This window comes from Tupaia chinensis, unplaced genomic scaffold, assembly GCF_000334495.1.
Source record: "Tupaia chinensis unplaced genomic scaffold, TupChi_1.0 Scaffold000574_1, whole genome shotgun sequence".
NCBI classification, from domain to species: Eukaryota; Metazoa; Chordata; class Mammalia; order Scandentia; family Tupaiidae; genus Tupaia; species Tupaia belangeri.
In genome coordinates, this window is record NW_006160088.1 from 2,103,165 (window position 1) to 2,116,171 (window position 13,007).

Consider the following 13,007-nt stretch of genomic DNA (forward strand, 5'->3'; position numbering starts at 1 on the left):
GCCCCCCCACCCGCGGAGCCGACCCTGCGGCATGGCAGCCCCGCCTCGCAGGGCTGGGACAGCGGCTGGAGCAGGGCACCAGGCCGGGGCTGGATTCGGGTCCCGAAACGCACTCGCTTGGTGCCGGGAGAACCAACCAGGAGACTCCATAACGACGCGGGAGCTCTGAGGGTCGCCATGAGTATCCAAGGCCACTGGCGCCGGAAACCCCCGCGAGCGACTTCCGGGTCGAGCGCAACTCATGAGGCATTCTGGGAAATGTAGTCCGGGCGAGGGCGGAGAGAGCCGGAGGCCTTATGGGCCCTTAGGGTTTGTGTCCACTCGCCCTGTTTACCTCCAGACGGTGTCCTTCCCTGGGAGCTAAAAGTGAGACTCACAGCTTTCCCATGTGATCTTCCTCGTGGGCGTGAAAATCTCATTTCCATGGTTGTAAATAACATTCCATTTCCGAACTTTTCTCCCATCTGCAGGTTTAAATCCAGCGTCCTGTTTCCTTCCCCATTCGATCTTCGCACACACGCCCCAAATCCGACCAGCGCGATTACCACCAGCACCGGCAAAATCACTACCAACTCACACACCTGTTCTCTGTCTCAGTGCTGCCGCCTTATTTAATAGCTCTCTCCACAGTTCATGATGAGTTCGCTTATTTATCTTATTGCTTGTTTTTCTCACCCCAGGAAGACAGTGACTCTACATATTTTATTGTACTTGTCTAATACATTTATGTGCAGAGCAAACGTTTGGTGAATAAATAAATGAACGATTAAATGGCCCTGTTATGTTCCCTCTCAACTATCTGGGATCTTATTCTTCCCTAGAAAATGGGTCGGTTCCTGTGCTAAGCATTTGTCCCAAGGTCTCACAAGAGGTTAAATAGACATTTGTTTGAATGAACTGGATGAATAGAATCACCTTCTAACCTCCCCCACCCCATTAAGAACTGTTTATTAATTCATTCTCTATTTAGATAGCCGAAGGAAAGAGCCTAGGCTTGGCACTGATTCAGGCATGACTGCTGCCCCGTGCTTCCCAAAACTTCCTCTCACACCTGTGTGCTAGCAGATGTCAGGCAGTAGAAGTGGGATGTGTGCAGCTGAGAGGGCAGGTCTTAGTGGCTATGTTTTTCCTAACAACATCCTACTAGACATAGCTATTTGGGCAATGGGCAGGTGCTTAGTGCAGGAAGAATGAATCTGTTTGGCTGCTGTAACAAATTACCACAAGTTTGGAGGCTTAAAATGACAGAAGTCAATTATCTTGCAAATCTGCATGCCAAATATCTGACAACAGTATCACTGCGCTGAAATGAAAATATCGGCAGACCTTACTCCCTTCACAGACTTCCAGGGGATATCTCTGTCTCTTGTCTCTTCCAACTTCTACTGGCTGCCAGCATTCTTTGTGGCTACGTCACTCTGATCTCTGCTTCTATCTTCGCAGCTTCTCCTTTTGGGGATATATTCAGTATTATATTTTGAGAAATAAAGTCTGAAATATTAGTATCTAAGACAAATACTGTTGTAGTTAGCAAGATAGGAACTGGAAGTCCCAAGAGTCCAGCAAAAAGGGTATCTGACAGGTCACTTACTGTCATCCAGGGTTGCAGCCAGACTCCCTGGCACCATTCGAGGTTATCTGACTTTTACTAAAAAATTGTCCTTAGGGGACCTAGAGTATGTAATTTCCCCCACCTCTTGCAAGGACACATGTGCACACAGATACTTTCATGGCTGCCTGACTTACAGATACCTTATTCTAGGGGTGTTTAACTAATATGGTCAACACTGTCTGTCTCTGTCTCTCTCTGTCTGGCGAGCGCACACGCCCTATAACAAAAAACCTCTCCAAAAAAAAAAAGTTCATGTATTAGAAAAAAAAAAAGACCCCACAATAAAAGAAATACCTAACTCCATAGTGCCCAGTAACTTACTTGCTCAACCCTCTCTTGAGTATTCTAATTAAGACTTATCTTTTTCATGACTTTACTCATTTTGGCCAACTCCATGGTTTGAGTTCCAGATTCAATGGCTTTAAACTCACAATCCCTTCACCTTTACCTCCATTCTCCTCTCAGGATTTTTGGGCATGCGCACATGTACCTGGGATGCGTTCGCGTCAACATTTGCGTGTGCGTTTGCACTAACACTAGCATTAGCGTCAGCATTTGCGTCAGCATTTGCGTTTGCGTTAGCGCTGGATTTAGCGTTTGCATTAGCGCTCAATTTAGCGTTAGAGCTCGATTTAGCGTTTGCGTTAGCGTTTGCGTTAGCGCTCATTTTAGCGTTAGCGTTTAGCGCTCCATTAGCGTTAGCGTTAGCGTTTTTTGATTAGCGTTAGCGTTTGCGTTTAGCGCTCAAGTCAGCGTTTAGCGTTTTGCGTTTGCGTTAGCGCTCGATTTAGCGTTAGCGTTTTGCGTTAGCGCTTCATTAGCGTTAGTGTTTCCGTTAGCGCTAGATTTAGCGTTAGCGCTAGATTTAGCGTTAGCGCTTGATTTAGCATTTGCGTTAGCGTGGTGTTTTATGTTAGCATTAGCACTTGCATTAGCATTAGAACTAGTATTTTGCGTTTGCGTCTGTGCTAACGCTAGCATTCGCTTCAGCGTTTGCATTTGCACTAGCGTTAGCGTTAGCACTAGCGCTAGCGTTGGCGTTTGTATTAGCACTTGTGTTAGCGTTTGCGTTTACATGTACATTGCATTTACGTTAGCACTTACGTTTGCACTAGCATTTGCATTAGTGTTTTTAATTTATTTTTATGTTTTTTATTTATGAGGAGGCATCTTCAGGTCTCTAGGAAAGTCATACATGAAAAATTCCTATGAACAAAATATTATGGTTATTTCCAAATAGTAAACCAATTTAAAAGGTAAGTTTTAGAGTGAGTTTTATTTATATGATGCAGAGCAGGGATTGGACTTTGCTAATTAGGGTCACTGTTAAATGGGAAAAATATGGTCTGTTAATGTTTGTGGGTGTGACTCTCCCCAGGCTTTCTGGAAAGAACTTTGGAAAAATAGGAAAAAACAGTCAGACTTCTGTCCACAGTCCCCCACTGGCCAAAAATCATTCCTCTTAATGAATGTGTAGGTCACAAAATTGACAGGTCCCATGTTTCTAGGAAGGTTCATCCCTAGTAGTAGTCATTTCAAGAACATTAATCTCATAAATTCATGATTTGAACATATTAGTACCAATAATATGCAAAAAAAATACAATTGACAATGATCCTTTCATAAACTGATATATCAGATTAGCTAGTGTATTTAGGTCCCACTCTGATAATCCAAGATAATCTCTCCATTTCAAAATCTCTAACTTGGGGCTATAGGAGAAGTTGGCAGTCTCCACTGGAGTTAAAGTTTCTTGTAATTTTCACTTGCTGGAAGAACTTGAAGAAGGACAAAAAGGAGTAGGCAGTGGTTCCGTTAGCCAGGGCCTTGAAGATGATGAAGATGTGACACTTACAAGGTGGACAGGCATGATTATTGGGCCACCAAAGACAAATTATGAAAACAGAGTATATAACCTATATAGAATGTGGATCTCAATACCCAGAAGCTCCTCTATCAATTAGATTTGTAACCAAAAATTATATGAATGACATAAATAATGCCGGTGGGATGGTGTATGCACGGAGCATACCAGTGTTGGCAAAATGGCAAAACTTCCAGCATTAAAGTCGTCCCTCAAGAGCTACGATGTCTAATGTTGTCCAAAGAAAATATGAAGCTTCCACAGCCACCAGAAGGACAAACATACAACAATTAATTTTAGAGAATCTCAAATCTGTCTTAAATCAACAACCTTCTACTCATATAAATGTCTCGATTAAATATCACAATGCAAATACCCACACATTAAGTAAAAGAATTCCAGCTGGTAAACATGACCGGACATTTGTAAGCATGTATTTAACATATATATACCCATTATGTTTTCAGGTAACAAAAGGGACAATGCAGCACAATTTTTTTCTCTTGTTAAGGCACTGTCGTTTATGCGTAAGCCTGGAGTATTTAAAATAGAATTTGAGTTTTCAAGATGAAAGCGTGGCAACCAGTGTAAGAAGGCAGTGATGTAAGCATGTGTGTTCCTGAAAAGTAAAGAATCTCAAGAAGGGAAAACAGGAATGACACGATTTATCCATCTCGCTTAGTGAAAGAGCTGCCATCAAAATTATTTAAGGTAGCAGGTACAATGGGTATTGTTACAAATTGTGTTAATTTTTGAAGCGGTGTGGGTGCTGACTTCTAGTAGTATCAAAAATATGTTCAGGATTGTTTTGAAGAGGTTTGTTTTGTTTTGTTTTGTTTTGTTTTGGCTATAGGGCGCATGCACTCGCCAGACACAGAGAGAGACAGAGAGACAGAAAGCCAGAAATCACCCCCCAGGGGGGATGGCCACACCGCAATCCCTTCTCCCTCTCCTCCATTCTCCTCTTGGGATCTTGGACACGTGCGCACACGGACCCAGCATGAGTTATAAGCTGCCAGGTCCGGGACGCGAACCGCAGTCTACTACATGGGAGTCCAACGACATAGCCATTATGCTAACTGCTGGTCCCTGTTCAGGATTGTTGTGATCCCTGTATTTATAATAAAGAAATGCCGGGGGGAGGTGTATTGATGAATTTCCGTTAAAATCTGTTCCTGTGTGTTACGTGTGACAGACATGGTAAATATTTGTTCACAGTTTTGTTTAACAAACCATGCATTTAAGTTGAGAAGTCAACAAAAAGGAAATAGGTGTATGAATATGCAATTTTGAGATTAAAGTTAGTCTGAAAGGTAAATAAAAAGTGGACTGTGTCCTCGAAAAACAAAACAAAACAAAACTTCAATTACGTTTGCAAAGATTGTTTCCATATAAAGAATGTCACAGGTTTCAGGGATTTGGAGATAACGATCCGGGGTGGGGGGCATTTTTCAGCCTAACCTAGCTGACGAGGCACCTGGCAGCTTTTCTCTCACTAATTCAAACTAAGAGACATAGAAACTATAGTTGATGATGGAAGCTGGAGGCGAATAATGGGAGTTTAGGCTGAAGTGGCCTTTTTCACCAACATGATCCTCGATGAGTGAGCAGAGAAAGTCAGTCTGCAAAGAAAGGCAAGAAAACGGAGCTCAAGAGCAGACATGGGAGACTAGAGAGAGAGGGATGGAGAAAGGTGCTGTCTTGGCCGGAGAGCCTCCCACTTCCCTTCCACTGTCCTTTACGTGGGCTGCAGTGTGTCTTACTGAGGTGGGTCATCTGGTTCCGGCTGTTACCATGTGGAGATGCCTACCTCTTCCAGGGCCTAGAACCTGACCAGCGAAATGGTTATAATACAGTACTCACTTTGGGACCCAGCAGTTAGCGTAATGGCTGTGTCGCTGGACTCCCACGTAGTCGACCGCAGTTCACGTCCCGGACCCGGTGGCTTAAAACTCACGCTGGGCGTGTGTGCGTGCGTGCCCAAGATCCCGAGAGGAGAATGGAGGAGAAGGGATTGCGGCATGACCATCCCCCCCGGGGGGTGATTTCTCGCTTTCTGTCTCTACGTCTCTCTCTGTCTGGCTGGAGAGCGCACGCGCCCGATAGCAAAAGACACTCTCCAAAAAAAAAAAAAAAAATTAAAAAAAAAATATAGTACTCACTTTCAGATTTAGAGCTTAAAGTACTTGGATGCCCAGTGTTCCATAAGGGGGTATGAGAAGGCCATATGGTGGCATGTGGGTTCCTTGCTAAGGGGTCCTCTGATTGCGGGCAGAGAACCTGAGTAAAACAGCGATCATCTTGACTCTAGCCAAGTAGACTATCTCACGGAGTTAAAAGCTGAACAGTTAAATCTCAAGAAGGGCTTCAGGGACAGCAACTTCAGGGTCTCCAGAGGCAGAAACTCAAGAAATCTGTCCTGGTGGGGACCAGCAGTTAGCATAATGGCTATGTCGCCGAACTCTCACGTAGTCGACCGCAGTTCAAATCCCAGACCCGGTGGCTTAAACTCACGCCGGGCGCATATGCATGCGTGCCCAAGATCCCGAGAGGTGAGTGGAGGAGAAGGGATTGTGGTATGGCCATCCCCCCAGGGGGTGATTTCTCGCTTTCTATCTCTCTGTCTCCCTCTGTCTTTCTGGTGAGCACACACGCCCTATAGCAAAAACCTCTCCAAAAAAAAAAGAAAAAGAAATCTGTCCTGGAGGCTGCTGTCATAATGACTTTGTTCCAAGTACGTGTGTTCCATCGAATCCAAGGTCCTGGAGAGAGAGGCTAGTTACCTCAGGTCCTATTTACTGTTGGAGGGCTCGCCCTGGGCTGACAGTCCCGAGACTATCTGGCTGCACGACTGGTAAGACTCATTATGCCATATCTTTGAGCAAGGGCACCAGCTCTGAGGGGCCTGAATGGCTTCCTAGTATTAATAAAGCAAAAGTATAGTCTCGAATACCCAGCTTGGTCTTGTCAACGATTTAACACAATCTGAACTTCTGTTTCCTCAAAGAGACAAAGATGTTGCCCTAAGCTTTTGGAATTGAAGATGAGGTTTGTGGGTAGAGGTTAGGGTGAAGAAGAACAGAGTACCGGATCAGCAGTTAGCGTAATGGCTATGTCGCTGGACTCCCATGTAGTTGACTGTTGTTCGCGTCCCGGACCCGGTGGCTTAAAACTCATGCCGGGCGCGTGTGCGTGCATGCCCAAGATCCCGAGAGGAGAATGGAGGAGAAGGGATTGCGGCATGGCCATCCCTCCTGGGGGGTGATTTCTCGCTTTCTGTCTCTCTGTTTCTCTCTGTCTGTCTGGCGAGCCCATGCGCCCTATAGCAAAAACAGGGTATAAAGGAAAAGGCTGATAGTCTGATAGTCTGGACGATCCAAGAATTCCTGCAGAATCCAGTAACACCCTGCAAATTCTACAGAGTCGTCAGTCCCCTACCCTAAGCTTCCCCCAAGGCCCATACCTGCCCCGTGTTTGTCCTTACCCAGTTTTCCCCACTCTGCTTTTGTTCAGGGTCTAAACTTCTCACATGTTCCTACAGAGACATAAATTCCATGGGCAACATTCCCCTCCGTGTTCTGAGGAGGGACTGGTAACAAGGGAAGGAGTGAGAATCCAGCAGTGAGAAGGGACAAGCGATGATGTGAGAGATGATGTGAGATTCCCGAGAAAGCCTCAAGGGGTGAAGATGCTAAATGCAGCCTTTGAACCAGGAGGAGTTAAAGAAGGCTGGAGGGCGAATCCATTTTGAGGGGAGGCAGAGGGACTTCTTGCCTCTCGGTCTTTCTTTTTTTAAACAATAGACAGCAAAGTCATTGGCGGAAAAGAGGCAGAGTCGTACTGGAGCTGCAGGAGTGAGTTTGAAGCATCTTATGGCACCTGGGCACATGGCTGGGATAGAGACAAGTGAGTGGGGACGACGGGCAGCTTGTAGCAGTGCAGACGAGGATCTGGTAGCCAGGAAGCTGCATCTGGTCATTCCAGGGGAAGGAGAAATCATTTGAAGACATACCTGGAAGGCTGTGGAAGGTTGTACCTGAGGAAAATCTCTGACAACGGTAGGGGCGATGGTAGATGTGACAGCACAGTCCCTGTCCTCTCACTGAAGTGCCGTCTTCTCATCAGCCCTGTTGGTTCTATGACAACTTGGTGAGGGAGACAGGGCAGGCACCACTATTCTCGTCTCCATGAATTAGCTGAGGCTCTGAAGTTAGGGTCCTGCCCAAGACCACCCAATATATTCAGCACAGAGGTGAGGCTGAATTCTAAGCTCCTGGTGGCTGGCATGGTGGAAAGGCTCGATTTTAGCGTTCCACGGGGTAAAAAACAATGAGACTTCCAGAAATTATATATAGGCTGTTTTCTGAGTCCAAAATGTGACCCAGGACAGAGAAGGAGGGGAGAATTCTCCATCACGAGACGATGGGGTGGGTGAGGCAGTTCCTCCAACTCTAGAGTTATCGGTTCATCTCCAGTTTTCCACACGGCACTCTCTTTCTTCTGATAGTATCCACCGAACAGCTCTACCCCAAACTAACACTTCAAACAGAAGATGGTTGCCGGGGCTCAGGTTACATCTTTGATGACAGGCAGACGGTCGTCCTGTAGAACAGGGACATAAATGTCAGCGACACTGAGGCCGGTCCCTCCTGCCACCCCAGCTGCCCCCACAGTGGCTCAGGCCCAGAGCGACCACCCCTGGTCACGGCCACCGTGGATATGATCTGTAATAGATGACGCTTGGCTCCCCTGCTCCCAGAGCTGGCTGCCGTCAGGATTGGTATGTGGAACATTTCGTCTGAGGGACACGCTGGCCTGTGTTGAAAGTAATTCTCATCAGCTCAGCACCGGGTGGTCTGTCGTGAGGTTATTTTTCAATTTGATCTGGACTCAGGAAGTCCTTCGGACTCAGGGCTGCTATTTTCAAAGGTTAAGAAGCCCATCAGGGTTTTCTTTCATGGGAAAATGTGATGCATCTGATTTCCCCGACACGCATGCAATCACCAGATTTGGGGGGTGAGCATAATTTCACTTTAGATTTAAGTGTTGGGAAACTTTCGTGGGTCTGAGCTTGGTGAAGCCAGTGTTGGGAAACATTGATCTTTGCTTGTGGGAAGCAAGAACCGGAAAGGCAGAACATGTTCTTGGGTTTCTTAAGTGTATGTTCCAGTGTGTATGTGCACACGCACATGTCTGTGTATTTGGTTGTGTGATGTAAGTGTGGGCATGTGTGGGCATGTTCAAGGGACATATGTGTACCTATGTGTGCCCATTTTGTATGCATGCGAATATGCATGTGCTCAAGTGTGTACAAGTATGCACATGTACTCATGTGGGTGTGTGATATTTGTGTACATGTGGCTGAGCATATGGCATTGTGTGTTTGTGTGGTCTTATGTGTTCAGATAGACATGTATGTATGCACACATGTATATATATATTTTTTGAGAGGTTTTCACTGTAGGGCGCGTGCCCTCGCCAGACAGACAGAGAGAGACAGAGACAGAAAGCGAGAAATCACCCCCCAGGGGGGATGGTCACACCGCAATTCCTTCTCCTCCATTCTCCTCTCGGGATCTTGGGCACGCACGCACACGCGCCCGGCATGAATTTTAAGTCACCGGGTCTGGGACGCAAGCCGCAGTCGACTACGTGGGAGTCCAGTGACATAGCCATTACGCTAACTGCTGGTTCCCTGCACACATGTATATTGACCCAGAGATGGCGACAGTTTAAGGACGGAGCACGGTCTTTGAAATCAGATGGACATGGGTTCAAATTCTATTGGATCATTGGAAGAGTCACGTTATCTCTCTCCGTGAAATATTTTGGGATCTATACCCAATCACTCCACAACTCGTTGACTGTTGGAGTCCATGTTCCTCACCATGTTTTCATTCGTCCTCTCCAAGATGGGATGTCACAGCTCCACATAGGACCAGAGTGAGGGTCCAGAGACCTGAGGCCGATGGTGCTCTGGCACATGGTCAGTGGCCATCCAGAGGGAGAGAATAATTACCACACTATCAGCGTGGTCATCATCCTTGTCATCACTTTGACTCATCTCTTCTTGTTTCATGACTCAGTGATGTTCCTTCTGCCTTCTTCAGGAACGGTCCCAGATTGCACGCATTTCAGACGGAAATGAATTGACTCGAACTAGCGGTCCAGAGAATCGATGGCCAGCTACAGTCACCTCGGCCGTGGCTGGCTACTTCAGTAAGTCCCAATTTCCCTGTGAGGTAAAAGGTGTCAGGGAACATCCTTGCTCAGAGAGTTTCTTTCTATGCGGGCACGTCTTGTACAGATGAAAATGGTCAAACCTTTCTTGGCCACCTTCTGCATGTGCAGGCCTGGGGTAAACTCTGGAATATGAGAAGAGAACACGCATAGCCTTGACCTCAATGACTTCATGGATTTATTTAATTTAATTTATTTATTTAGAGAGATTTTTGCTATAGGGCTCATGTACTAGCCAGAGAGACAGGAAGTGAGAAATTACCCCCAGAGGGGATGGCCATGCCACAGTCGCTTCTCCTCCATTCTCCTCTTAGGATTTTGAACACGCATGTATATGCACCCAGGGTGAGTTTTAAGCCACGGTCTGGTACTCAAACCACGGTCAATTACATGCGAGTCCAGTGACATAACCGTCATGCCGTCTGCTGGTCCCCAGTTTTCTTTCTTTCTTTCTTTCTTTCTTTCTTTCTTTCTTTCTTTTTTTTTTTTGAGAAGTTTTTGCTATAGAGCGCGTGCACTCACTAGAGAGACAAAGAGACAGAAAGTGAGAAATCATCCCCCCAGGGGAGATGGCCATGCCACAATCCCTTCTCCTCCATTCTCCTCTCAGGATCTTGGGCACGCATGCACACGCACCTGGCGTGAGTTTAAGCCACCAGGTCCAGGACTGGAACCACAGTTGACTACATGGGAGTCCAGCGACATAGCCATTATGCTAACTGCTGGTCATCCCCCCCCAATTTTATTTCTTATAAACAGACACACAAGAAAACAAACAGACTTATTTGGGTATAATTAGCATGCAATAAACTGCAAACCTTTAAAGCGTACAATTTGATAAGTTTTAACATAAGAGATCGCTTCAAAAAGTTCATGAGAAATGTGTAATATTAAAAAATGCATGGATTTCAAAATTTGTTATACTAAAATAAATTCACTTTAATTCCATTTTCCATGAACTTTTGGAAATTCTCTCATAAATATACACCAAATAACCATAACTACAGTCCAAATAATAAACAGACCCAAATATTTTCCGTCATTTTGTGACTTACCTTTGTAGTCTCTTAACAATATCTTTTAAATAGAAGGTTTTAATTTTGATGAACTCCAGTTGATCAATTTGTTCTTTCATGCGTCATGCTTTGTTTAACTCAAGGTCACAAACATTTTTTTCTTATATTTTCTTCTAAATGGGTTATAGTTTTATATTTGACATTTAGGCTTCTTGCCCATTTTGAGTAGATCTCACCAGAAAATAATGTTGTCTGTGAAAAAAGAGAAATTTATTTCATTTTAATTCGGGGGTCTTTTTTTCTCTTGTCTTTTTGGGGAAAGGGCACTGATTACACCAGCTAGAACCTGCAGGACAAGGTTGAATAGTAGTCGGAAGGGCAGACACCCTTGCCTTGTTCCTGATCTTAGAGGAATATCATTCTGTCTTCCTTTTTTCTTTTTCTTTTCTTTTCTTTTTCTTTTCTTTTTTTTTTTTGGAGAGGTTTTTGCTAGAGACAGAGAGAGACAGAGAGACAGAAAGTGAGAAATTCCCCTCCAGGGGGGGGTGGCCACACCGCAATCCCTTCTCCTCTATTCTCCTCTCGGAATCTTGGGCACGCACACACACGCACCCGGCATGAGTCTAAGCCACCAGGTCCAGGATTCAAACTGCGGTCGACTACGTGGGAGTCCAGAAACATAGCCATTATGCTAACTGCTGGTCCCAAAAATCATTCAGTCTTTCACATTAAGTATGTTATCTGCAGGTTTTTCACAGAATTTCTTTATCAGGCTGCAGACATTCCCTTTTATTTCTGCTTTGCTGAGAGTTTGCATCAAGAATAAATGTTGACTTTTATTAGGTGCTTTTTTTTCAGCATCTGAGATGATTGTAGTTTTACTTTTATCATTTATTCCTATGATGAATTAAATGGACTGGTTTTGAATATTAAACTAACCCTTGGGACCAGCAGATAGCATAATGGTTACATCACTGGACTCGCACATAGTCAGCCTCAGTTCAAATCCCAGACCTGGCAGCTTAAAACTCACACCATGCACGTGAAGGTGTATGCCCAAAATCCTGAAAGGAGAATAGAGGAGAAGGGATTGCAGTGTGGCCAGCCCCCCTGGGGGGCAATTTCTCACTTTCTGTCTCTGTCTCTCAGCAAGCAAAAACCACTCTTAATTTTTTCTTTTTGATTAACCCTATATTCCTGGGATAAACCAGGATGCATCACACTTTTCTATATATCGTTAGATTTATTTGTGTTTTTTTTTTGTTGTTTTTTTGTTTTTTTTTGTTTTGTTTTGTTTTGTTTTTAGGAATTTTACTCTATGCTCATGAAAGATATTGGTCTGTCATTATCTTTTCTTGATTATAGAAAATGCCCTTGATTTCAGTATTAGGGTAATGCTGGCCTCAGAATGAATTCACCCCTCTTTGGCTTTCTGTAAAAGTTTGTGTGTACTTGGTATTGTTTCTTCCTGACATAGTTGGTGGACTTCACCGGTGGAACCATTTTGGCCTGGAGGTTTTGCCATCTTGCTATTTGGTTTTTATTTGTTCGGTATTTTCTGTATTTTTACCCTCTTTTTCTGCTTTCTTCCAAATCATTTGAGTACTTTTTAAAATTTTATTTCGTGCACTTTGGCTGATCACAGTTGGCTTCGGATATTAGTATTTTAGTGACGTTTTAAGTTATTTTATACCACTACACATATAAGAACTCCATTATGCCACAATTCTCTTTTCCCCTCCTAGGCTCGTATGCTGTGTCTGATCTGCCATCATCTCATCCAGTGCATTTTTATCTAGATACTGTAGTTTGCATCCCTACGAGTTTTTATTTAGGCCCCCTTTCTTAAAAGTTCTGTTTTTACTTAAGTTATTTTTTAAAACAAATGGAACAATTACAATCACTTTTTAATTTCCAGAGGGCATGTGTGCGTGCCGTAGAGAATGAAAGGAGAGAGAGAGAGAGAACCTCCTCCCCTCAAAGCAGGGGCGTCGTCACGGTGCAATCCTTCTTCTCTTCATTTCTCCATCTCATCAGGATTTGGGGCACACATGCACATGCACCCAACATGTTTTTCAAGCTGGGGCCAGACTTGGAGGCACAGTTGGCCATGTGGGAGCCAGCTCCCCGTGCAAGTGTTTAATCACGGACGGCACTTTTGATGTCTTCTATGCTCATTTTAATATCTATGTCAGTTCTGAGTCACTTTAGACTGAGCGATTATTCTCATTGGGGCGTGTTTTTCCATTTCATTGTATGCCTATTAATGGGGGGG

The 13,007-nt window shown here is 44.6% G+C and overlaps 1 protein-coding gene and 1 pseudogene across 1 annotated transcript in view; one reads left to right on the plus strand and one right to left on the minus strand.

The window, feature by feature from the left end:
• Window positions 1-200, minus strand: part of MRPS22 (mitochondrial ribosomal protein S22) — a gene marked incomplete in the record, with an annotated part of 16,357 nt that extends 16,157 nt beyond the window's left edge. Inside the window, 1 exon segment of the mRNA XM_027775576.1 lies at window positions 24-200. Within this exon segment, the coding sequence (XP_027631377.1) occupies window positions 24-179 (156 nt within the window).
• Window positions 201-1,777: 1,577 nt separating this feature from the next.
• On the plus strand, window positions 1,778-3,770 carry LOC106735921 (ubiquitin-conjugating enzyme E2 variant 2-like; annotated as a pseudogene).
• The last annotated feature ends 9,237 nt before the right edge of the window (window positions 3,771-13,007 follow it).